The sequence below is a fragment of the Xenopus laevis genome, chromosome 8L (genome assembly GCF_017654675.1).
Source record: "Xenopus laevis strain J_2021 chromosome 8L, Xenopus_laevis_v10.1, whole genome shotgun sequence".
NCBI classification, from domain to species: Eukaryota; Metazoa; Chordata; class Amphibia; order Anura; family Pipidae; genus Xenopus; species Xenopus laevis.
The window spans coordinates 72,002,163-72,029,152 of record NC_054385.1 but is presented as its reverse complement, the minus strand read 5'-3'; the positions used below and the strand labels follow the sequence as shown (position 1 = coordinate 72,029,152).

Here is a 26,990-nt window from a genome sequence, read left to right as displayed (position 1 = left end):
GTGGTGTTTGAGTCTGGCTGCTCAGCAGATTCTGAACTTTTACAATTTGCTACATTAGTTGATCCATTTCTCATTAACATCTCTGGATTATTAGCAACTATTGTATCAATTATAACAGCTGCCTTTAGTGAAACTGGGATTCTGCTCAGCAGGGACAAAGATACAAATTATATCAACTAAATGTCTCAATGAAACTTCAATATTCGCCAAACAGTCACAAATAAAAACTAATTGAAAAAAGTCTTTATTTCTGGGGAACAATCTGAAACCAACTGAACTGAAAAAAGTGTTGGAAGGTGAACAACCCCTTTAGTGTTGAACTAGAAAATGAATTATGTCCATGGGGCTATCAAACTTTCAATGCGTCGGTCCATATCCTAGCTGTCAGCCAAAAGGTTATGTTTATAGTAGGGATGCACCGAATCCAGGATTCGGCCTTTTTCAGCAGGATACGGATTCGACCGAATCCTTCTGCCTGGCCGATCCGAATTTGCATATGCAAATTAGGGGTGGGGAGGGAAATCACGTGGCTTTTTGTCACAAAACAAGGAAGTAACATTTTTTCCCCTTCCCACCCCTAATTTGCATATGCAAATTAGGGGTTGGTTCAGTATTAGGCCGAATCCTTCACAAAGGATTCGGGGTTCAGCCGAATCCAAAATAGTGTATTCGGTGCATCTCTAGTTTATAGATGTCCCCGTAAATGATCAGCCTTAGGGCAGGACTCCACAGACGATTCCGGCGAGTTCCAATGCGCTGTGCAAAAACGCAGGCATCACGAAGGAAGCAACGGAAATAAGGTAAGTAATTCTATTGTCGGATCGCGTTGCAGCGTTGATGTGACGCAATCCGACAGAATTACTTACCTTATTTCCGTTGCATCCGACGTGACGCCTGCGTTTTTGCACAGCACGCCTGATCACGCTGGAATCGTCCGTGGAGTCCTGCCCTTACTCAGTAGAGGAGAACTTGCCATTCTTGCCATTCATCTACCCATTCAGCAATGGCGATTCAGATGGCAATATGAGGACAGCAAATTTCATTGGCTTCCTGCACATTTACTTTTGCCATTTGCTCGTCTTCAGTCTGGGATAGTTAATAAAGGAATCACTGTATGGAGATGAGTTTTCCTTGAACTGCTTACTAGTAATTGGTCCTATTCACCTGTAAAGTGGTATAGCTGTGAGGTTGGGGACAAATAGCCATTGGTCCCACATTCCTTTTCATTGGCATGGATACAGAGCCAAGTAGCTGAATGAGAGCAGCATCATCATAGAGCCATATTGTGATCCCACTTTCAAACATCTGTGCATGCATTCTGCTCAAGATCCTATTGGCTACTACCACAGAACTTTAAAAAAGACATTCTTATATGTCCATTAGGTTTGGATTAGGTTTGTTTTTCCAAATTCCATTTCTTGGTTACTTATCATGAATGATGTGTACTGTCTGTCAATTTATTGGTGCTATATAAATACTGGGAAATAAATGTGTAAATGATTATTACATTTTAATGAGCCTTGCTAACAATTTTTGCACTAGCCACGGCTGATGCTTATTGCTGCATTTAATGTATTCCCAATAAGCAGCAGCTGTTATGAACATGTTTTATATATACAGTATTACAGTGCAGATTTGTTCGATGTATTTCTAGGATGATCCTGTCTCATTCCTGCCCCTTTTGTATTTAGCCTGGAAAGGCTGATGTGTGTTTGAGTAGAGTAGTCACCTGCTGGTGGGCTGTAACAGCTGTCTTCTCTGACGACATTTGCTGTGTATTGTTAAAGCTATTTAAGCTGCAGTAAAGACACATTGCAGAGACTGCCCTGGTCGGAGCTTTAGCAGCCTTTCAGCTCACAGGAAGAATCAACTTGGTAGGTGACATTTCTTCCACACTAGGCTCCTGTCTGGGGGAGGAAGATTTACACATTGAGGATGGAATCTGTCAAATATTTGCTGCTGATTGCTCTGTGGATGCAAGGTAAGATCCAATGGATCATCCCTCTTGGTTGATCCCCAGGTAACCTCTCTTAAGTATATGCAAATGTTGCACCACGCACCTCCAAAGGGAAACAAACAGACCATCTCAAAGGATGGCTTTGCTTTTCATCATTTTAATCGGAGAAATCCAGCCTCCCGACTGCTATAAATTGCTATTTAATATTGTACCTGATCTGTTTTGCTAAACATGTTAATGATCTGTATTTTTTTCTGTAACAAAGTGACCTATTTTTGACTTGCTTTACAAAGATATATTGTCAGAATTAGCACAGAATTGGTTACTAATGAACATTTTCAGTGCCATGTGATTAACTGCTTGCACTGAAGCAGATTTTTTTTACCCACTCAAAGCAAGGTCTATACATAATTGATAAGTTGACTTGAATATACTGCAAGTATGGAAAAATAAACCATTTCATGATGGAATTTGTAGACTGGACTCTTAAGAAGTAGAAATGGACATTTGGAGAGTTGAATCTGCCCATTTAAAACCTAAAACTGCTTTACTGTACAAATAAGGGAAATGGGAGCTGCAGGTAAGATTCACACCCCTCCAAGTTTATAAAAATGTAAGAAAATCTCCAACTAACCCTGTTAGCCAGTGAAAGGATGTGATCACTAGCTTGTAGTGTTGCTTGTTACTTGAAAGAAACTTCTCTAATTCCAGTTATATAGACTCCAAACTTTTTCTATTGAGTTTGATTTCCATCCCTCTCCAATAAGCCATAATATGAGCTGTACCGTAGTGATCTACTGTTAATATTGTAAAGGAACTGTAATTGGTTCTCTTATGTTTGACTATGCTTTGGTATTGTGTTTAAATTCATTCTGATACAAGCTAAACACGAATCCAAACACCAGTCGCATCTTTTTAATTTCTTATGGATTGGAAGCAATCAAGGATTTTATCATAATGAGTGACACCCTTTGTGTGTTCATCATATGTTACACCTCTATTTAAAGTACATGTTTTAGTCCGTATCTTTCAGAAGTTTTCATAAATGAATCACCTTATTGCTAGGCTGCCCCTTTTAGCCAGGCTGTAAGCACTGATGGGGGTCTCAACCTAAATGCCTCTATAGCAAATTGGCTGTTATAATAAGATTTTTATATAAGTCTGTTATGAGCTAATGGAAGGAGCTGAACAAAATATGGGTCACAAGGTAGGAAATCCACTGGCAGGACATTGCGATTGCCAGAGACCCTTTCTCCAGCCAGAAAACTGAGAAGGAATTCAAGTTGTAAGATGAGATATTGTTTTGTACCTTGTTCCTAACGTATGCATTTACTTCTTTTTTTGAAATACACCATAGTGCCCTATTGTATGTAGCAGTCTAATAATTACAGGTATCACATGATTATCATAATAAAGTCATAACAAAAAGTCTCTCTGGGCAGGTTGGCAACCCTAAAAAAACCCCCAAAGGACCAACTCGAATCTTTGAGTTCTCACAGTCCTGTTGTGTTAACATAGCTCCAAGATATGCAGGGTAAAGGCACACATGCAAATTTGTAACATTTTGTAAATAAACCCTTTTATCACTCTGGAGTTTAACTTTATTCTGTTCAATCCCAACAGCCTCAGGCATTCCCCTATCCACTCGACTTTCTGAAGAAGAGGAGAAGGTAAGGTTTTTTTTTTTGTTTTTTTTCTAAAATAGATAATGTTTAGATGCCAATAAAGGTGAGATCATGGCAGTTCAGTGGCTTGATTTTGTACTGGAATAGGATCCATCATTTGGAAACTGGTTCCAAAGTACGGGAATACCATCTCCCGTAGGGTAGGACTACACGGACATTTTTGTCGCGATCCGATGCGCTGCGACAAAACACCTGTGACAAATTGCACGTGACGGAAATAAGGTAAGAGATAGAAATGTTGGATGAAGTCGCAGCGTTGATCCAACGTGATACGACTGTCGGATGCAGACCATCATGTGGCGTCGGATCAACGATGTGACTTCATCCGACATTTCAATTACTTACATTGTTTCTGTCGCTTGCTTTTTGTTGCAGGTGTTTTGTCACGGCACGTCGTATCGCAAACTGAAAACGTCCAAGTAGTCCTACCCATAAACTGCATTTTATACAGATAACTCTCTTAAAATATGATCTTTTCCTGTGTAATAATACAACAGTACCTTGTACTTGATCCCAAATAAGATATAATTAATCTTTATTTGTGGCAAAACAATCCTATTGGATTAATTTTATATAGATATATATATATATATATATATAGATATATATAGATATATACAGTATAGATATAGATAGATATATACAGTATAGATAGATATAGATATATAGATATATATAGAAGTGATACTGACACTAAAGATTTTCTTTTCAAAATATTAATCTACATAAAAAGTTATCTATAGGTCTTGTTGATCGTTTTTTACTGATATTTCTGCTTTTGTAAGTAATTATTACTTGAAGTTCCTCAACCTGACTGTCCCTTCTTAACCTGTCAGAGTTTCTAATGCTGCACCACTGAATCTTTTCCAGATAAAAATGCCTTTATTGGAGATCTCTGGGCATCACAGCAACGTTTCGGGCCTTAAATGGTCTTTTATCAAGCTTGATAAAAGGCCATTTAAAGCCTGAAATGTTGCTGTGATGCCCAGAGATCTCCAATAAAGGCATTTTTATCTGGAAAAGATTGAGTGGTGCTGTTCTATTCTACTGCTTTTCATGTGCCAGTGGCCACTGGGGAACGTGCAGCACAACACCAAAAGAAAAGGTGTAAGTAGCTGTGCTGACTATTCTATTTCAACAGAGTTTCTAATGCTAACGGACTTTTGCTGCACAAATATGGCAGCCCCCTCATAGAGTAACATGGGGGTAAGAAAGGTAATGTAAAAGCATCAGGCAAATATGTTTATGGCAAAATGATAAATAGCATCCAAAGATAATGTTATGATAGATTTAAAAAGGGTTATTTCCTGGTGTCCGTATCTCTTTAAGGTATGGTATCCCTTATACAGAAAACCCCAAGTCCTCAGCATTCATATTACTGAAATACGAGTCATTCCTAGAGTAATGACCCTAACAAGCACATCAGAACATAATTAAGAGGGAGTTGTGCCCTACTAAATTCCAGAGCTGCTGAAGATACTGACACTAAAAATTTTCTTTACAAAATATTAATCTACAAAAGCATCAGGTAAATACTTTTATGACAAAATTATAAATAGCATTCAAAGACAATGTAATGATGGATAATAAAAAAAGTTATTTTCTGTTGTCTGTACCTCTTCAAACTTATACCAAAAAGGGGCATCCGCAGTTGAAATTTTCAGTCCCCCTCTGACTCCAAGAGTGTAATTAACTTTGTATTATTAGTACATGTAAGGAACATTTTATTTTCTGACTTGCTTAAAAGGCATATAACTATTACTTGAAACTATTTGTATGTATCCAATACATTACATTTACCCAGTAACCAATCACAATTTGGCCAGCCTTTCTCCCATCCCCTTTATCAGCTTAGTTACTGTTCTTTGGACCTCCTATATATCAGACTAAAACTGCACTACATACGGTATTCTAAATAGGGGCCTTAACAGTGTTTTGTAAAAGGGGAGAATTAATTTCTTCTCCTGCCAATCTATGGATTTTAATATAGGATTCGGTCAAAACCTTGTGCCTGGCAGAACTGAATCCTTAAAATCAAGTGACTTTTAGTCACATTTGGTGAGTGGGGCTAACTTTTTTGGTCCATCTTGGGTGTTCACATTCAAATAACTTGTGTCTGTAACTCAAGTAACCCTGATGAAGGTTTGCAAGCAAATTATATTATATTATATTATTATTATTATTATTATTATTATATTATATATCTCTACACACATAACTATCTCACCACAATTTGTGATTATCCTTCTAGGTCTCGAAATGTATTATGGAGATTTTGACAAATGCTATTTCCACACCCAGAGCTGAACATGTGAGCAGCAGCTGCCTCCGAATTCTGAAGGAAGGTTGGGAGCTTTCTGTCTTCTCTTGACTCCTCTGTCTTCCTCTGCTTTCTGTCTGGGCTATGCAATAATATGGTGCACTGTTCCATTGCAACTAATCAACAATATCCCTAAGTATAATACAGTCAGAAAAAATAATAATCTTCTGATGTGCAGTCATTTGCCACCAGGGTTGCCCCCTGCAACATTTCTGTGACATTACTAGTATTTCCTTACAAAGTACAACACACTAGAAAATGCTAGAAAATTCCTTACCTGATTAAATGGAACATTTAAAGTTAATTTAAGAACCATTACTTTAAGCTGCACCTTTGTTACTGGTCATTCAAGCTCAAAGGCATTTCATGGAATGTGGACCTTGGGTTCAATTCCATTAGATTTCATGCCTTACACCATGTCTTGCAACTTTGGGGAAATGTAAGGAATTCTAGATTCTCCTGACATTTCTTATTTATTTGTTTATATTATAAACAGACAGACATACCTTCATTTCACACTACATTCTTTATTATGCAGATGAGAGAGTGTTATCTATGATGCACCAGCAGCACTTGTTGCGAGAGCTTGAGGAAATGACCCACAGAGGTAAGTGGCATTCTGTCAGTGCTATGTTTTGGCACACTCACATTTCCATTCATTTTTTTGTTTTTCTATATCTTATGCACAGCTTGGGTGTTTGCTTTTACCTGCTTACAGTTTTTGCACATCAGTGCAGTGATGAATCAAGCCCTACATGGGTATCTTGTTCACTGTGATAAATATAAAAAATAAAGGCAGTTGACTAGTGCAGAGACCCAAACTAAGCCCAATATCAACTCTAGAGCCTCCCTTCCTTTCTCGGTTGCTGGACACTATCTCTGAATTCTTCTCTGTTCCAAGTTTTTGATAAATGTTATTCCTTTTTAGACCTGCAGTATGAGAGATCATTTTATAGATGTATGGGGTCCGTTACCTGGAAACCCATTATCCAGAAAGCTTCAAATTGCAGGAAGGGCATCTTCACTATGAGCAAATAATTTACATTTTTTTTTATAAATTATTTCTTGTTTTCTGTTATAATAAGACATTACCTTGATCCTAACTAAGATATAACTATACTTTATTGGAGGCAAAACAACCATATTGGGTCAATTATTTTTTAGTAGACTTAAGGGTATGGAGATCCAAATTACAGAAAGATCGCTTATCATGCAAAACCCAGGTCTTGAGCATTCTCGATAACAGGCTCCATCCCTGTCCTACTTGCTAAATTATTAGAAATATAAGACATGTACTATTCTACATTTGTACTGCTTCATAAATTGTCAAACAATTCTCAAAGATATCTTCATATGGAAAATATTACTGGTAATAATGGTGCATGTGTAGGTTTCTTCCACATATACAAGTAGGCTTATTAACCCCTAATGAAACTGATGCTAGATTGTCGTGTACGTCTAATATTTATATTAGTTTGCTACACTAAAGCAAGAACTGATTAGAATAATGAACATTCTCTGTAAAATGTTATGTAACATGTTAGCACGATTTAAATATAAGGATACATAATATAAATCACATCTGGGATTGACAGAGACTGCTCACTTTTACAGTTTCTTTTTGTGTTGTTTTCTTCATAAGTACAATAATGGTGCCTACAGAAGCTTACTGTGTGACTAGCAAAGCTAAAGTATTTGTGTTATGTATCTGTAATATACAAACAACACTGTTATTCATCTTTTGCCAGCAGAAAGGTCTAAGCACTTAGAAGAGGAAATTATGGACAGCAGTGAGGAAGATGAGAGGAAAAAGAGAGTTAAAGAGACCCCTCCCAAGAGGGAGAAGGAGCAAAAAAGAGAATCAGACAGTGACATTTCTAGAGAGCATGAGGAAACCAAGGAATTTGAGAAGGTGGAGGTAAAAGAGGAAGAGCGTGGAACATTTCATGAGGAGAATGCCAAAAGGTTATTAGAGGAAGAGGATGAAAGGAAGAGAAGTCCACCTGGAAAGAGGGGTGGTGAGCAGAAGAAATCTGCAAAGGATGTGCGAGGGGATGGAGCCTCAAAGAGAAAAGACAAGAAACACTTCAGTGAGGAAGATGATAGTTCAGAAGAGGATGGGGGAGATAGGAGACACCATGGTAACAACCATGGATGGTACCACGAGAATCACCATTCATGGGAGAATGAAAAGAGAGGGTCTGAGAAGAGGATGGCTGAAGATCCAAGTGAAGAGGAGACATCTCAGTTTGAATCAGAAGAAAAAGGTGTGAAATATTTCAACTCAAAGACTCATATGCAGGGGTTTCATGGGGATGGCAAGGGGCACATGTCTATCAAAGAAGAGGGGGGAAGAGAGAGAAGTTTCCACCATCCAGAAGAACTAAGTATAGGTAGGCATCACCATCCTGGTGGGATTGGCAACCATGAAAATCAAGAAGAGGAGGAAGAGGAGGAGGAGAGAGAGTTGGAGGAAATAGAGGAAGAAGAAGAACACAAAGCTGAGGTGAGTTTTTGGCGTTAACTATGGTGTGTATATATATATATATATATATATAAGTCTCATGGGTGTCCGCACTCTTTTCTCGTAGTTTGCTGAGGTGCACGATCAAATATTGTATTATATATGATAAAGGGATCAGCACACTTGATAAAGGTCCCCAGGTGGGACCGAAACGTTGGACACAATGCTGTGTTAAATAAAAGCATGTTTTGATTCATCTACAAATGAGTGTGCTGATCCCTTTATCATATATATATATATATATATATATATATATATATATATATATATATATATAGTGTCTCTACTGTAAAGTCTGCTCTTCCCTCTACTAATGTGAGGAAGTATTGTCTGTTTAAAGGGGATATCTACCCAAAAAAATAGAAAAGAAAACTGTAAACCTAAGCAACTTTGCAGGATATATCTCTTTGCCTGTTGATGGACTACACCATTCAGCAGCATCTGGTTGCCACTGTCTGTTGTACCAGGAGTTGGATAACCCCAAAAAATAGTCCCTTCTATTTCCTATTGCCTGATTAATGTTAGTCAGAATGCAATAACTTCTTGTACAATTGACATGGCAGGTGGTTTTCAGTATAGAAGAAATGCAACAGTGAAGTTTAATTTCAAAGCAAGATTTCCTAATGTTTAATCTATTGTGTTTGCATGGAATTTAATTGCCATTTTATCAGATTCATCAGATCTAAACCAGCCATTTCAGAAATGCTATTGCTCTTGCCACCAGTAGGGCATCTGACATTGTTTGTGTTCAGTTAAAATGATAAAAATGACACATTTTTGCTCAGATACTGATCTTTTTTTTTAGCCAGCCCATCTTGGTATGTTACTCTGTTCTACCTCATTAGGATAAAATCCTTTAAAGTGACAGTGTTCCATGGCCATATACTTGCATTTTGTGCTTTGTCATACGCAGGAACATCATCTTCATCAGGTGGAGGAAGAGCTGAGGAGAGCGGCTGAGAAACTGCAAGAGCTGCATCGGGGTTGAATCAAACATATGTAGAGCTTTTCTGACAATAACTAGCATGCACACTTTGTACAATTATCTGGTTATAGCTTTTTTTTTACTGGTACAGTAGTCTCTGCCATTTCATGTCCACATAGTGGGTGTGGTACACCTCCATATGGTGCAAACGTTAATGGTTCTGTTGTGATACCAGTGCTATAAAGGAGGAAGAACTCCATTTTCCATAGATCTAGAATACAGTGTAATCTCTCATTTTTTACTGTTCCAGTTATTCATATTATAGTGTATGTATTTTGTATGCAAATTACACAATACATTATTTCTTGTGTTCTTCTTGCTGATTATCTGCCATAAAGTTGCCACAGTCACATGTAGTACAGTTTACGGAGGATACTAAATCATGGCAGAATATTGTCATTATTTTCCTCTTTACATATCCTCCTAAGGAAGTCACACATGATGATGGCTGGGTACATCAATAGGAGTAAATATCAGTTTTGTTTTATTCATTGTTCTCTTTGCTTCTGTTTGTGCTTTTAGATGGTAGGATTATCAAATTAAACATTACAGTTTGTATTTATTGGAGATGATTGCAGAATGATTGCTCTCTAGATAAAGATATATACATAATATGGGTTTTATATTCTCTGTAAAGTTATTTGTTTTTGTTTCCAGTCTTGATCAGTGTGTGTATTAACAGCTTTACAATGCTGTAGTCTCCTCAAAGCTGTGCGAGTATGAAACATATTCTTTTCCACACATCTAGCCAAAGTCCTAGCTTATTACCAGTCTGTAGATACAGCTTGTGTATGTAAGTTTATATAAGGGCGGCCAGTGATGTCTTTCTTGTACATTTTTGGTGATGGTGTCTGCATGGGCCTAGGCCACTGGTCAGATAACCGTGTCCCACACAAAGAGCCAATTGCCTGCTGACCAGTGTGCTCTGAAGGTTGGTGGGTCTCACTGGATTCAGATGAAGTAGCTGGAGCTTTGTTGCTATTTAAAATCTTGTCAACGTGTGAGAACAGGGCAGAACAAAATCCTGGGACACCGTCATAGCCTTGGGAAAGAATACAGTAAAACTCAGTCAGCCAGTCATTTGCACAATATAATAAATAGAGATGTCGCGAACTGTTCGCCGGCGAACTTGTTCGCGCGAACATCGGGTGTTCGCGCTCGCCGGAAGTTCGCGAACGTCGCGCGACGTTCGCCATTTTGGGTTCGCCATTGTTGGCGCTTTTTTTTGCCCTCTCACCCCAGACCAGCAGGTACATGGCAGCCAATCAGGAAGCTCTCCCCTGGACCACTCCCCTTCCCTATAAAAACCGAAGCCCTGCAGCGTTTTTTCACTCTGCCTGTGTGTGCTGAAGAGATAGTGTAGGGAGAGAGCTGCTGCCTGTTAGTGATTTCAGGGACAGTTGAAAGTTTGCTGGCTAGTAATCGTTTTGATACTGCTCTGTTATTGGAGGGACAGAAGTCTGCAGGGGTTTGAGGGACATTTAAGCTTAGGTAGCTTTGCTGGCTAGTAATCTACCTTCTACTGCAGTGCTCTGTATGTAGCTGCAGTGGGCAGCTGTCCTGCTTCTGATCTCATCTGCTGACTGCTGCAATAACAGTAGTCCTTGTAAGGACTGCTTTTATTTATTTTTTTGTTGTTTTACTACTACTACTACTACTACTACTATAAGAGCCCAGTGCTATTAGTCTAGCAGTGTTGGGGAGTGGGACTGGTGTGCTAATCTGCTGCTCCTAGTAGTTCAGCAGCACCAACTTTAATTTTTTTTTTTAATATTCATTTTTTTTTATTTTACTTTTTTTTATTTTACTACCGCTGTAGTAGTGTATAAGTTGACCTTTTAGGCATTATTTGCCCTGTAGGCATTATTTGCACAGTGTTTTCTTCAACCCGCCATCTAGCTGTGTGACCTTGTTCACATTCTGTCTAAATATCCATAATATTACCGTCTCCAGAAAAAACACCGGAGTGACTTTTTTCAAGCAGCCATAATATATTTTACGTAATCCGTATCCACCGCTGTAGTAGTGTATACGTTGACCTTGTAGGCATTGTTTGCCCAGTTTTTTTGGCCGCAGCCACTGAAGCACAGAGGCCAGAAAAAATATGCCATATAAATGCTGAAAATAGTCATTTTTTGCCATACGTTGACTCAACGTATATGGCAAAAAATGACTATTTTCAGCATTTATATGGCATATTTTTTCTGGCAACTGTGCTTCAGTGGCTGCGACCAAAAAAATGCATATTTTCTGCATTTATATGGCATAATTTTTCTGGCCTCTGTGCTTCAGTGGCTGCAACCAAAAAAATTTATATTTTCAGCATTTATATGGCATAATTTTTCTGTCAACTGTGCTTCAGTGGCTGCGACCAAAAAAATGCATGTTTTCTGCATTTATATGGCATAATTTTTCTGGCCTCTGTGCTTCAGTGGCTGCAACCAAAAAAGTTTATATTTTCAGCATTTATATGGCATAATTTTTCTGTCAACTGTGCTTCAGTGGCTGCGACCAAAAAAATGCATATTTTCTGCATTTATATGGCATAATTTTTCTGGCCTCTGTGCTTCAGTGGCTGCAACCAAAAAAATTTATATTTTCAGCATTTATATGGCATAATTTTTCTGGCAACTGTGCTTCAGTGGCTGCGTCCAAAAAAACTGGGCAAACAATGTCTACAAGGTCAACGTATGGCGAAAAATGACTATTTTCAGCATTTATATGGCATATTTTTTCTGGCAACTGTGCTTCAGTGGCTGCGTCCAAAAAAACTGGGCAAACAATGCCTACAAGGTCAACGTATGGCAGTTGTTTAAAGAGAACAGCAGATTACTAGCCAGCAAAGCTACCTAAGCTAAAATGTCCCTCAAATCCCTGCAGACTTCTGTCCCTCCAATACAGAGCAGTATCAAGCAGATTACTAGCCAGCAAACTTACTATCATCTGTCCCTGAAATCACTAACAGCTCTCCCCCTACACTATCTCTTCCAAGCACACACAGGCAGATTTTTCAGATACATTTTTGCCCTTGATCCCCCTCTGGCATGCCACTGTCCAGGTCGTTGCACCCTTTAAACAACTTTAAAATCATTTTTCTGGCCAGAAATGTCTTTTCTAGATGTTAAAGTTCGCCTTCCCATTGAAGTCTATGGGGTTCGCGAACCGTTCGCGAACCGCTCGCGTTTTTGCGCAAGTTCGCGAATATGTTCGCGAACTTTTTTTCCGACGTTCGCTACATCCCTAATAATAAATGCTTCAGCTTTATTTTCATAATTAAGCCCAGTGTACACCAATACCATATTTCACAAGGAGTGCCTAACTTGAGCAGTGGTAACACTGTCCATAACAATCATCATCTTGATTTAACCATAATCATTCCAGTCCCACTCTAATGAATACAGCAATGCCTGATGCAGTCTGTGTTGTATACATCAGGGCAGCTGCAAATCTTTATGCTCCAAATGGTCTGTGGCAATTGTGCAGTAGGACAAGCAGTGTTCAAAGTGTACATAAGTTGCAATCTGCATGTTTTTTGCACTTTGCATACCTCCTTAGAAGGTAGTAAATGCCCCCTTAGGTCTCAAGCAATCTAAATAATAGACCCCATATATTTACAATATGTTAGGCTATTCCAAATACTACACTACCAGCCTAAATCACAACCAACTCAAGACCTTTTAAGCACCACAGACTACTGCCATTAGTATGTATAGACAGTGATGTAACGTGTACTTGATGTGACTTAATGAAAACTGTATTCTTTGCCTATCTTTAATTTACCTAACATACCTGGGAATGCATTAACATCAATAACTGCAACGCGTCCAGTCTGCATGTCCACAATTAAATCCACACCAAAAAGGGACATTCCTAAAGCCTCTTGTAGACCCTGAACCACTTGATTTACCACTGAATCTGAAGGCGCCACAACCTCTGTGCTTGGAAATGCCTGGAAATAAAGCAGAGTTAATTTGCTGTAGACAAACAGTTTTGTTGCAACATATGATGAAGGGTTGACCAAACAAAGACCTCTAATGTTTGCCTCTGGAAAGGTTGCCTTTTTTGCAAGATACATGTTTGCATTAAAAGCACGCTTAAGAACATGCTCAAAATATGAGAACTAAATTAACGATGGGTTATAAACAAACCGCACAAGAATGAGGAAAAATGTATTGTAAACAATTCATAAAATGAAAACAAAATAGTACACAGTTTTCAATTCAGAGGGCTGATTATTCAACATACAATAACTTTAGGGGTTCTTAGGCTTTGGTAGAACATTTGTGTTGTGCCCCTTCAAAAAATAAAATCATAAAAAAGAGAGAATGTTACAGATGAGGAAAAAAAAAAAACTTTTAAATTGCCAAAAGTCTTTAACACATTTGGCAGAGATCACATATTTCAGTTGCACTATAAACCTTGCCTTCCCTCGGGGTAGTAAGACCTCAGGTATAAGGCCAGGACCCATTTGCTTGACTAAAAGCCAAGACTTGTATATCCAAGCAGCACTTTATAAATAAACTTGTGCATACACGCATACATACATATATACAGACAGTGACTACACAGAAGGAAAGGACTAAAACAAGGGCAATAACACAATGGCCCGTTTTAATGGGCAAAGATCGGAACATACAATTTCCTTTGCCAAAAAGAGCCAACTGTCCTGACAAAAATACATTTGCCTGGCTTAAAGCCATAGTGCATATTTCAGAAGTCTATCTGCAATTCATCTTTGAAATTCCTCAAAAAGACAAGTATGAAAATACATGGGGTTGTCAAAAATGTAAGGCCTGTGAGACCATGACCTGTGAAAAAGCCAAGGCTTCATGCAGTGGCCTGAAAAAAGGTCAATAGCTGAACTGCCCAGCCTAGTGCCAGAGGCAAAATACAACTCACCTAAAATAAGCCAAGTGTTATAACACCATAAAAACCATAAAAATCTCATTTGTGCAGACATTTTAAAACCCTTTGCGCATGCAAGCCACTATTTTAGTTTCGCACTTTGCACCTTGCCTTCCAGCATAAACGTATTACTGCAGTTCTCTACACTCCATACAGTGATGCGCTTACTGTGCAAATAGGCAAAACAGAGGGGAGGTGCTGGATGTACTTGTGGCAGACGTTCCCTCGGAGTTCCATGACCTGTATAAAAACTGGCGACCTTAGACTTTGTTTTTATATGGTCAATGGACGCCTCTGTACCTTATAATATCCTTATATTTTACAAGAGGGGGTACTTTATTCACTATATTATTTATAAGAAGGGACAGGGACACACAATTTCTACTCACCTCTGATAGGTAGGAGCATGACTCGGCTTTGGATACCTGATGACTATCAAAGAAGATTATGCTTTGATCTGAAAGAAAGAGGGATATGGATAGGAACAGTCCTTACAACAAATATTATATATATATATGTATATTTATATGCACGAAGCAAACCAAACCTGTTTTTTCTGAAATTATAATCCACTGCATAACCATCACTCATTGCTTTAACTGTCTCCCACTACCATTTCACACACACAGTAGCTGAGATATACACACTTCCCAGCCACCAGTATCAACCTCAGCTTGATAAAATAGCATATTTAAAATAATCTAGTACCTGTACTTATTGCAGGGGTTTATTCACTGACTCTTCCCCACTTTGATTAGATATAAACTGATATTGTCAGAACACATTAATACATATACCAAATCTCTGCACTTTTATAGAAAAAACAGACTGTAAGCTACTACTAGCTGAGTTTTTTCCTACCCGAGCTTCTAAATGGGACAATCTATATTTCCATATGCACAAAGTAGATAAAGCTTTGCTTATTGCTTATATGTTGTGAAGCTTTAAACTGCTGGAATTGTCTTTGGTATCAGAAATCTTACATTACACTTCAACAACTATGAAAGCTATCGGTAGATCTTTTCTAAACCAGCTATAACTTTACTTATCCCACCTAACAATTTTCTCTGTACCTGTACGGATAGAATGGGATCTCCAAAATACAGCTATGATATTTCTGCTAAAGCCCTACTTAACGCAAACAATTCTTATTTTGGCTAGTGATTTATGAGTGTAAGGCTAAGGCCACACTAGGCGATAGCGCCGCGATTTGACTCGCGGCGACTTTTCGCCGCGACTTTTAAGCCGCAATCGCTGGGGAAACTTTTGCGCTGGCGTCTATGGGGAATCGCGAAAAATCGCCAGCGTAAAAACACACGCGGCGATCTTTTTTCTATTGTCGCTCGAAATCGCCTAGCGAGGCAATTTCGAGCGACAGTAGAGAAAAGATCGCCGTGTGTGTTTTTACGCTGGCGATTTTTCGCGATTCCCCATAGACGCCAGCGCAAAAGTTTCCCCAGCGATTGCGGCTTAAAAGTCGCGGCGAAAAGTCGCCGCGAGTCAAATCGCGGCGCTATCGCCTAGTGTGGCCTTAGCCTAAAATGACTCAATGATTATTGGAGCAGGTTTACTGAATGTAAATATTACCAGTTTCACTGTTCTGCTTTATCCTTATTTAGTCAAACCAGAACACATAAGAATGTTTAATTTTTCATGCAGATCCCAGTGCTACTACTGTTATATACTTACAGGGCCGCCATCAGGGGGGAGAGTTGTAGGGGGGCCCTGAGGGTAAGGGGGGCCCGGCCATGCCACACTTACTTGATTAGCTAGGCCCCCCATTTTTCTGAGAGCTGCTGACTTCGGGAAGGCATGGACGTTTAAGGGGCCCTGGCCACCAATTTTCTTATAATGTGGGGGGGGGCCTGGCCACCAATTTTGGCCACCAATTTTTTTTCTCATGTGGGGTCCTAGCCACTAATATTTTTTAATAGGGGGGCCCTGACCACCAATATCTTTTTATTTTTTAATAACATGTGGGAACCCTAGCCACCGATATTTTTTTTGTTTTTTACTGTGTGGTGGGGGGCGGACCTGTGGGGTGGGCGGACTTGTAGGTGGGGCTTGTGGTGGGCGCAGCCCAGGGGGCCCAGGAAATTTTGTTGTATGGGGCCCTGTGATTTCTGATGGCGGTCCTGTATACTTATGTTATAAACTCTATAACAAACAAAGGCAGCATCGAGCTAGGGTGAACTGTAACTTTTACAATCAAACACAATAAAGGCTTAAGAAAAGTTATGACTCACCTGTTTCCCCAAGAGGGAAATTGCGCAAAGAGGGCCTTTGAACGACAAAATGCTGTGATCCCACAACAAAAACTTTGTATAAGGTGGCACTGTGGTTGATGAAGCTTTGGAGGACGCAAGGGGGTTTTACTTCACTTAATCCACCTTCATTAAATATCAGGGACATCTATAAAGAGAAAAGGGTAATTTACAGAACCAGGGTTAGTTGTTTTCAGCAGTGCTTAACGGAATTCATATTTTCAGATTGGGACAGAAAGCCTAAAAAAGTGAAGGTAGAAATGCGACACAATTACTGAAAGTGCTTAGTGAGCAAGTGTGTAATTGTTTTCATCAAAAATGGATGTAAAATGAACCACAAATTTATAAAACTGCAGTGTGAAAAATACTGTCTGCTTTCCCTTGCACTTTTTTCAACCGATTGCCGCTGCTGCCCCTTTGTCTGTCCTGAGAGACGTTATGTCGCCTGGGAGCAAACATATAGGGGGTTATTTATCAAGCTCCGAATATGTGAACCTCGAATAATTCGCAGTTTTCAGAATAAAAATCAAACTACAAATTTTTCAAAATGTATTAAAGTCCAATGGTCTTTCGATGAGTTTGTGGTTTCTAAACAAAAAAATACGAAAACTACGAAAAAATTCTAAGTTTTCGGGGAAAGCTCCAAAGTTTGCCCAACTCTATTTTTTCGGGCTTTTATATTCATAAATAAGGTCCATTCGGCCAATCAGAGTTGTTCAGATTTCTAACTTAGAAATACTGAGATAAATTCAGACCTTGATAAATAACACCCACAGAGTGCATATTGGTGTGGAATCACGTGAGTATGCATTTTTGTGCCAATTATAATGTCGATCCATGTGTGTGCACCCAGGCCGACATGGTACCTATGAAACTCTCAGAGTAGATATCATGGAAATATATCCTATGTGTAGGTGTAAATGAGCTTAGGGCATTTTTATTTTGCCATGTTACTGGTTCTTTAATGGATCCTATGTAAAGAGCATTCTGTATCATTGACTCACCAAATAATACAGGTGTCTTGTTATGCTATCTCTGAAAGAAACATTTTGTTTCAAGTGTTTGTCAGAAAAGCTCTTTTTCCTAAGTCAAACACAGTATGCAGCTCTCCAATCAAAAGAACCGTGGCTAAAAAAAACCCTAAACTTTGGGCATCCTTCTTTCCCTTTAACAAAGGGATAATGACACTTTGCTTTGAAAAATGCATCAACACCATCCTCATCCAATGTATGGAGCTTCAGCAGCCCAAAGTCCTTACCCAGCTGAGTAAGTAGTGTATCAGTGGTCCACACGGATTCCACTTCAATAATTGGTTAATTGGAAAAAGTGGAAGTCCCTGTATATTGTCTCCTTGGGTGGCTTAGATATGATTTGAAAAAAAGTCAGTACCCTTTTAAGGCTAAACTGCAATGTTAACATAACAGCATGATTGGCAAATAAATGGACCTTTAGTTACCACAGCCTCTGTCAACAAAACACGTTTAGTTACCTGGTGTCCACTTCAGTAAAGTCATTTGAAAACAATGGTTCTTTTTCCATACAGACTTGATTTAACTTGTATGAATGCTTGAGTCAATTTTAGATTAGACGATTCCCTAAATATAACAGTCGCTTTTTTGTGTATCAAAAGAGGCTTGGGAAATACACACCTGGTGGGAGCGTGGGCCGTGAGCCACTCGGGTTTTACAAACTGGGAGACAGAGAAAACAACATGTCATTCTACATGCTTGGACTTTGATCAAAAACTTTAGAAAAGAAAGAACAAACAGGATTAAGGTGATGATGATGAGAAGGAGAGTGTTTTGTCCTCTAGGAGATGGAATCATAAACAAAAATAATTCCAAAGAGTTAAAATGGAACAATTGTGGCAAAAGACATTTTATATGATGTTCATTACATGGAAATAAGGAAGTATCTAAATAGAGTCAATGAAAAATTCTGTACTGTTTTTGAAATAATCAAGATGATATTTTAATAATATCTTGTAGCAATCTCTCTTCATTCTATCTTTATGCAAGAATCAGAGTCAGATTTTGGTTGACAACTATATGAAAGACAACACCCACCAGTGGACATGTTGAGATAACTCTGTCTCAGACTCTTGCATTAGTACAGAATAAAGACAGATTGTTAGAGGGGAATAATAAAGATTATCTTGTATCCTTCAGAAATGGTACCAACTGTTAATTGATTATTTGAAAAAAGTTTCTCATATCATATAGTATTTAATACAGTATTACGTTATCATGTTCGCAATTTATAATTATGCTAAAAAAAAGACAACAGCAGTGCTTGCTAAATAGATCCTTGTCTTGCTGGTGCTTAAAATGAATCGTGTTCAGTACAGTATGTGGGCAAGATAATGGCCTACAAAAGGAGGAGTAGGAATGATCCCCACACGCAGGCAATAGCCAATAATTATTATGGAAATAGATCCATAACAATTCCTAGCCTTGTGTCACCAAGATGTTTCCATGAACATTTAGACAACATAGAAATAAATTCTCATATATGTTTTACCTAAAATACAATTTCTTTTATCACCCATGTCTGTAAAAAAATTGCTAATTGTAATTTTTTACAGATGGCAAATTGTGTTGGTCAAAAATGCTTAATTCAGCAATATAATTCACCCTTGAAGTGAGAAAGCTAAAGGATATACTAGGCTAATGTCTCATATGTAATGCTTTATTACTTTCCTTTTTTTCCTCTACAAACCATGGAGCATAAACATAGTTACTATGCTCACCCACAGACACCAACTCAACAAGCCCTGAACAACACAATCAGTGTTAGACACCCTGCCCTCTGTCACAGTCAGAGCTGGAAAATATAGGCATGCAGTTTATCATAGGAATACATGCTCTAACACACCTTTCTTTCAGTGCACAAAGTGTGACATTATGCCTACAATAATATAACACACCCCATGAAGTAAAATGGTAAATGCACACACACACATCTAGTCACACAGTGATACAGAATCTGGCACTCCCAAAGAACTTTGTACTGTGACACAGACCCCAGATAGAGTCTCCACCCACATGCAGTGATAAGGAGAAAACAGCTTCTTCTTGCCAGAGTCACTGAGCTCTACAGCACAATTAGTGTGATAACAGGCATATGAAAAACCAGGAACGCCACACCTTGAAAAGCATACACTGAGGACACCAGCTTTATACAGCCAATTTAATTCTCAATGCTAAATGCTGATCTGTGGCAACTTTCCGTGTTCATTCATAGCAGGGATCCAAGTACACCAAAGCCATGATATTTTCTTAATGGTTTTACTCCTGTAAAACCCTAAAACTTGTTTCTGGTGAATATACACACCAAAGCCAGAGGTTTGTCATACCACAGAAAGAGCAGTGACAAGTCAAGCCACTATCTGATTGGCACACTTTGAGAATCACAATTGCACTGCTATAGATATATTCATGGGGATAGACATATTGACAATTTCCCAGCTGCCTTCAGTCATGTGACTTGTGCTCTGATAAACTTCAATCACTCTTTACTGCTGTACTGCAAGTTGGAGTGATATCACCCCCTCCCTTTCCCCTACCCAGCAGCCTTATAACAGAACAATGGGAAGGTAATGAGATAGCAGCTCCCTAACACAAGATAACAGCTCCCTGGAAGATCTAAGAACAGCACTTAATAGTAAAAGCCAAGTCCCACTGAGACTGATTCAGGAGAAATAACAGCCTACCAGAAAGTAATTCCATCCTAAAGTGCAGGCACAAGTCACATGATTGGGGCAGCTGGGAAACTGACAAAATGTCTAGCCCCATGTCAGATTTCAAAATTGAATATAAAAAAATCTGTTTGCTCTTTTGAGAAATGGATTTCAGTGCAGAATTCTGCTGGAGCAGCACTATTAACTGATGTGTTTAGGAAAAAACACGTTTTTCCATGACAGTATCCCTTTAAGCAGACATTCATTCTGAGATCCAAATGCACCTTAGGTTCAGAGGCACCATATAGGTGCAGTTGCACTATATGGATTGGGGGAAAGGTAGATTGTGAGCAAAAAACATAGTTCTTTGTTCTTATTAGCATCCTTGTGAAAACCTCTCCAAACTGAAAAATAATACTCTTTCATGTGATGATAAGTTAAAATTAGGCCACACATATGAAAATAGACATTACAGTAGAAATATTGTTCAATTAAAGTAGTCATATTGATTCATGTAATCCTGAATTTGTGCACACCATTTATTCACCTTCCTGCAGAGTAGCCAAGTGTATGAAAAATGACACAAATATGCAATTGTTACAATGTCAGCTGACAACATTGGTGCTTGAGAGAAATGTTCTTACTTATTGGAAATGTGAGTTGACTCCTGACCAGTGCTACCATATCACAGTTCTTGGTTACCAGTTCTACACACGGAGGAGAGAAGATGCCACTGGACCCTTAAAGATACAGAAAATAAATTAATACATGTAAATGTCAATATAAACCTTAGTGTCTTCCATTTCTTCTTATTATTATCATCATATTACTTTCTCATTGTGACTGGCATCCTCAAGTATCAATGGTCTGTTTTAAAAGTAGTTAGGGTTTGGTCTGGAATATCAAATTAAGGACAATAATTTTAGGAACAAAGGTATATCATATATAAGGGATGAATGTAATGGGAGACACAATGAATATTAATACAAAACCTTGTCTATCAAACAGAAAGAAATGATGGCACCCTAAAGTATTATATTTGTCTTATAGAAGACAAATTTCTAAGACATGACCCTTTTGGATGTGGTTCCTTATTGGATTTTGTTGCAGACCTTGACTGTAGGACTCCAAGTTGTGCAGGAGCCTGTATGACTGAAATCTGTCCAACAGTATGTGCAGAGCAGGTAGTGGGTCTAGAAGAACAGTATAGGGATGTGTGTCCAGATATACCTATAACCCCAAAAAGGGAAAGATCATTAACCAACAATTCCACTGAACATGTAGTTGTCACTAGTAGAAGAGAGGAACTTGAAGAAGAATCAACAAATCCTAGTCATGATAAAATACTGACATAAAAATAAGCAAGATTAGTATAGCAGATTAGTAGGTGAGACACCAAAATAAGCATAAAACAGCAGAAACAGCCACAGACTATTGTTAGATAAATATACAATTGAAATGAGTGAAAGATACAGTCAGCAGATACAGTAGGGAAATAACACCTATTGTAAGAACAGATTGTGTTTGGTTGAGCACTTATATGGAAATAGGGTCACAGTGTAGGAATACAATGATAGAAGAATGAAGCCTGAGGACAGGAAATGTTAAAGGGGTTGTTGGCCTTTAAACTAATGTTTAGTATGTTGTAGAGTGATATTCTGAAACAATTTGCAGTTGTTTTTCATTGTTTATATTATTTGTAGTCTTTGTGTTATTTCATATTTTATTCAGCACTCTCAAGTTTGCAATTTCAGTAATCTTTTGCTAGGGTCCAAATGACCCTAGAAACCACACATTGATGTGAATAAGACACTGGAATATGTATAGGAGAGGGCCTGAATGGAAAGAATGATGAATAAAAATACCTATAACAATACATTTGTAGCCTTACAATCATCTAGTTTGCAATGACTTCCAGACTTCAAAAATGTATTGATCAATACTATAGTGGCTACATTTTCGTCTTCCCAAAAGCCTTCCACTTGCATAAAGCTTGTAAAAGCTAACTGGCCAATGCAGAAGTAGACCATGGTTGTAGTAATGCATATAACCATGAATATATATATATATATATATATACACATACATATACATATAAACACATAAATACTGTACATACATACATGCTACAAGGGGCAAGAACAAAGACAAACAACTAACAGGATATATTGTAGAAATGTTTGGTGCGTGCCAAATGGTGTTATATTCAGGCAAGGTCTGATGTTACTTTACATATATTGACAATCTAGAGTTTATTTGACATGGGAATATAACGTACATTTACGGCACACACCCACTTGGTACAATTGACACCTCCTGCCATAGGATTAGTAATGCTTCCAGGACCTTTTGTGGATGCACTAATTACTTGCTAGTAAACCTGATCCCAAAGAAAGCGAACAGAGGAGCAGCTGCTAAGGCACCCAGTGCTACAGGAAATACTAGAAGAAAAGAAGCAGTAGGTTTGCTAGGAGGATATTTGTGGGAGATTAAGAATGGCCCAGCTACAAGGAAAAGAGTCATGTCTGTTCAGAATAATGACAATATTGCTAGAGCATAATCAATATTAAATGGTAACTAAGGCCCAAATAATCATGCTATTTCATTGGCCCCAATGCCCCAATGAGTGGGAGATCTGAGCTACTAAATTACAAGCTCCTCCAAAATCCCTCACCATGGAGGTCAAGTCTAAGTGCTGGTGTGAATTACATATTTGTACCAGCCCAGACACTTGAAGCACATTTGCACCACAATCCTTTGCTGTGGGTCATCACAAACAGCAGACATTGCTCCTTTATTACCCATAAATACTTTGTTAGTAAACTGTAATCTATTCCACTATTACCTGTAGCCTCTGGACAAGGTGATGGGAAGCCAAATCCTGACCAGCTTCAACAAGGAGATCTGAAATTTTGTGGATAATCAAATCAAATGTCCCTTGGCTACTGATTGGCTGGGTCAGGTCAATCTGAAAAAAAAAAACAGCCAAAATGTATTATCTGGTAAAACACACTGAATTTATACATTTAATAGTGCAGCAGCCACACTGTATCAATGCAAAGACCTATTGATTTAAGTGTAAATAAGACCCAATGAACAAAGACATGCAAAACACCTTACTAATTGACTTACATCAATTACATCGTATCCATGGTTCCTGAAAAATAGAGACATTTAGATCAGTGACTATTTTACACAGCACAATTATAAAAAAAATGCTTGGCATGGGTTGATGTGGTTATTAAATAAGTATGAATTTTGATCTCTGTTTAAAAATCGAAATGCGTATTTTTTTCACTTTGCACCTTGTTCATTCTGAATTTGCACCTAACACCCATTTTGTGTATGATGCTTTTCGGCCAAAACAAAATACCTTTTATTCTACGTTTATATTCTTTGCACAGTGTTTCTGTTTCTTGGTCTAGTTTTTCACAAAAGAAATGTACCTCTAGCTCAGTACTATTGAACTATTTAGATGCAGTAGGCTGATTATTTCTCGCACCCAATGTTAAAGAGCTGTTTTATATTAAAACTATTTAATTACAAAAAGAAATCTATGCAGAACTCAAGCAGATTGGGGACATAAAATCCCTTTTCGTTTTTAGGTTTGCTAGGGTCAGTGAACCCCAAATTATCATTTACAGGATGAAAATACAAATTATGTTTTTCTACTTTTTCTAAAAAGCTGTCTACTGTGTTATTTTGCATTATAAAAGGGAAAAATAAAAATTAAAGACTACATGAATCGTTGCTTAGAATAGCACAACACACTAAAGAGTAATTTGAAGGCTAACTTCTCCTTTACTGTAATATAACTTATCAGTGACTCATCCTCCACATGAACTGTTTTGCTGTAGCCTATTGGTTACTGTGCAATAACACTGATATGGTTTATGATAACCTAGGGTTATTTTATTTTTGAATCCATAATGTCTCTTTAACTCACTGCCCTTTATATGTGCAGCTGGGATATTTTACAGTAAACATGCCACGAAAAAGAGTTTGAATATTAGAGATATACTGAAATTCTTTTGCTGCAAAGTTTAATGTTAAACATAGCAAGTGGTGCTTTTTTTCTAAGGAAACGCTATTGCAAAAAAAAAATGCCAATGTATTTAGACTGGCTTCCTGTTTCAGTTTGAGTATGACCACTGGTTAATGATGCTACCTGCATCCTATGCCCTAGTCCCAGCAAATTCCATTGAATGGGTATATTTACTAAGAAGCAAAATGTGGCGAAAATATATCAGAACAGCATATTGTTCAAACAGCAAAAATGCTTCCAGCAATATAAATGTTGCTGTATCATAATAATTGTGCATCTTAATGAGAGCAATAATTGATTATTCCCAGGGCTAGGCTGCACCCCTGGGCACCTGAAAACTCTTAATCACTTGTCTGTACTATGAAAGTAAAAAAAGAAAATGGCAGAATAAAGTGAACATAACATAAGGGAAGAAGGGAGCATAAAGGGACATAACTTGAACAGTTAAGTGTAATAAACATGCAGACAAAAGCCGTTTTAATTGCGGAGATAGAAGAACTATTGCAGTGGATTGCAAAGTACCAGGGCAAGACTCTGCTGATATTATAGGGTACTAAGAATTTTTGACTGTGGCTGCCAGACTCAAAAAGTTGGGGCAGACTGCATCTGTGAGTGTAAGTCACGGTCACTTGTGTAAACAGATAATATCATTAAGATATCTTGAGATTAAGAAGATTAAGATAATATCATTATTGAATGAGCAGGGCACATTAACAAACACTACACTGCACTGATACAGCCAAGCACCTACAGTATGTTACTAAATCAGCCCAACAACATAGAGTGTGCAGCTGCCAACCAATCAGTTCTAAATCCCACTGCTTCAAGTGCAGACTAATGAATTGAAAGGTGAAATAAAGGCTTTGTACATAATAATAGACATTGTGGACATTATTTACAATCATAGTGTATATATTTAATATGGCTAGCTATGAAACTGTATCACAGGTACTGGGCTTAGCACTGCCACACCTTTGTAAATACTTAACTGCCTAAGATTACAAACCAAGTGTACATTTCATACCATGCAGCAAAAATAACATGAAGGTTGTGCTATTAACAAAACATACAATGTAAGTTTAAAGTATGATGTTGTTACACAGACATCCACACACGCCCGACTTAGAAATATGGATATATGAGGTATGATAGTATAACTCCCCAACGATTGCTGACAGAAAAATGTAGGGGATAGTATAAAACAAAAAGAGGAGTTGGTCCCTGTGAAACTGCGCAGGAGAGAGAGATTTTTCTTCCGTTTAGTGTATTTTGCCCTCATTCATTTACCTGCAGAGTTCCTCAAATAAGTGAAAGCTGAGTTTCCTTTTTTTCTTTTCATTTAAGCACAAGCCAATGGTCTTCCTCCTTTGCAGCGAAGGCATGGCGATCTCTCTTATGCCTTTCCTCTGTCTGGAACCTGTCTGAGGCTAGCAAAGCAGTCTCCCCTTTAAAACCCGGCTGCACCTGTCAACTTTGACCCCACATTATGCCTGCTCTGAGCTGGGAAATACTGAAGGATAACTGACCCTGTAATGTTAAAGGAGGGGCAGAAGTTAGGGTGACAGTGGGAGGAGGGATGACACATTTCCCACACAGAACAGGAATCAGCAGGTCACCATAAATATTGATCAGTTCATTGTAACCTGGGATATTGTGTGTACCACACCTAGAGGTGACGTTAACAGTAAAAGCTTTGAAAGAGACAATAAATGTGTATGTCTCTTTCACACTCCTAGAAACAGTAGCATTTATTCATACACACTCTCTCAATACACACACACCAGCTAATCTTTAAAATATATATATCTATATCTATATCTATATCTATATCTATATCTATATCTATATATATATATATATATATATATATATATATATATATAATATCCATGAGGAAGATCACTATGATGTGATTGAAACGTTGGACTTTCTTTTGTTTTTCTATTAAAATCATTTACTCTGAGCCTGTTGAGTGCGGTATTTTTCGCTATTTTATACACATTTTACCTGCACCCAGGCATGCTGTGTTTTTTTGGCAAGTGCTCCTCCATGTTCCATATATATATAGCTAAATATATGAGAGTTTTCCTATGATAGATATATATATATATATATGCCGAAGGGATACCAGCACTCACATCAAAAATAGTTTTAACAATGCCTGGGTGCAAAAACAAAAATGTAAGCCGGGAGAAAGTCTCGCACTCACAGGACTTAAAAATCGTTAAATGTTTTATTGTTATATACAGTATAACCAAGTGGTGTGTACCAATATGAATAAATGAGTATACAGAGAGATACCTAAACAGTACATAATTAAGGAAATTGTATTGTATACAGGAGAATACTTGTTACTCTGCAGTGGTGATGTTTGTGTGCTTCTTAATATAGATTATGTAAACAAGTGACTAAGTAGCCATGGAGGCAGTCATTCAGTTTTACCTGGGCTTAGTACCTTCATTTGCTTGGTACATAACAGATCAATTGTATGGAGGAAGCTCAAATGGCCTTTATGTTTCTCTGAAAAAATGTGTCATACAAAACAGAACTGTTGCTACCAATGTCTTATTTACTTGAGCTGGGCAGTCAAATATAACCTAATATGTTTTTTTTTTCATGCGGCCTA

The 26,990-nt window shown here is 38.1% G+C and overlaps 2 protein-coding genes across 3 annotated transcripts; one reads left to right on the top strand and one right to left on the bottom strand.

Moving 5' to 3' along the window:
- Positions 1–1,679: 1,679 nt before the first annotated feature.
- LOC108698650 (cilia- and flagella-associated protein 251) lies at positions 1,680–10,038 on the top strand. 2 transcript variants are annotated; one of them, XM_018230304.2, is made up of 6 exons: positions 1,680–1,981; positions 3,581–3,627; positions 5,894–5,987; positions 6,501–6,569; positions 7,711–8,468; positions 9,400–10,038. In XM_018230304.2, exons 1-6 carry the CDS (start codon positions 1,936–1,938, stop codon positions 9,472–9,474), a joined length of 1,089 nt encoding a protein of 362 aa, XP_018085793.1. In that variant the 5' UTR covers positions 1,680–1,935; the 3' UTR covers positions 9,475–10,038. The 2 variants fall into 2 exon arrangements, with proteins under 2 accessions (XP_018085793.1, XP_018085794.1); XM_018230305.2 differs by having other exon boundaries at positions 1,682–1,981; positions 7,714–8,468.
- XB5961849.L (provisional ortholog of inositol-tetrakisphosphate 1-kinase L homeolog) lies at positions 9,939–25,887 on the bottom strand. The gene is made up of 10 exons (XM_018230306.2): positions 25,652–25,887; positions 23,452–23,476; positions 23,165–23,287; positions 21,432–21,549; positions 20,964–21,059; positions 18,290–18,330; positions 16,623–16,788; positions 14,766–14,833; positions 13,261–13,420; positions 9,939–10,513 (listed from the first exon to the last, which is right to left on the bottom strand). The coding sequence occupies exons 1-10, from the start codon at positions 25,744–25,746 to the stop codon at positions 10,236–10,238; spliced, it is 1,170 nt and encodes a 389-aa protein (XP_018085795.1). The 5' UTR covers positions 25,747–25,887; the 3' UTR covers positions 9,939–10,235.
- Positions 25,888–26,990: the final 1,103 nt, after the last annotated feature.

Bases quoted from the DNA above. Each gene is read 5' to 3' on its own strand.
- LOC108698650 (XM_018230304.2), top strand. From the start codon at position 1,936: ATGGAATCTGTCAAATATTTGCTGCTGATTGCTCTGTGGATGCAAG. The intron at 3,628-5,893 runs GTAAGGTTTTTT...TTATCCTTCTAG, and splicing joins TTTCTGAAGAAGAGGAGAAG to GTCTCGAAATGTATTATGGA. The intron at 6,570-7,710 runs GTAAGTGGCATT...ATCTTTTGCCAG, and splicing joins TGAGGAAATGACCCACAGAG to CAGAAAGGTCTAAGCACTTA.
- XB5961849.L (XM_018230306.2), bottom strand. From the start codon at position 25,746: ATGCCTTCGCTGCAAAGGAGGAAGACCATTGGCTTGTGCTTAAATGAA. The intron at 23,288-23,451 runs GTAAGTCAATTA...TTTTTTTTTCAG, and splicing joins ATGGATACGATGTAATTGAT to ATTGACCTGACCCAGCCAAT. The intron at 16,789-18,289 runs GTGTGTATTTCC...TTCTCTTTATAG, and splicing joins ACGGCCCACGCTCCCACCAG to ATGTCCCTGATATTTAATGA.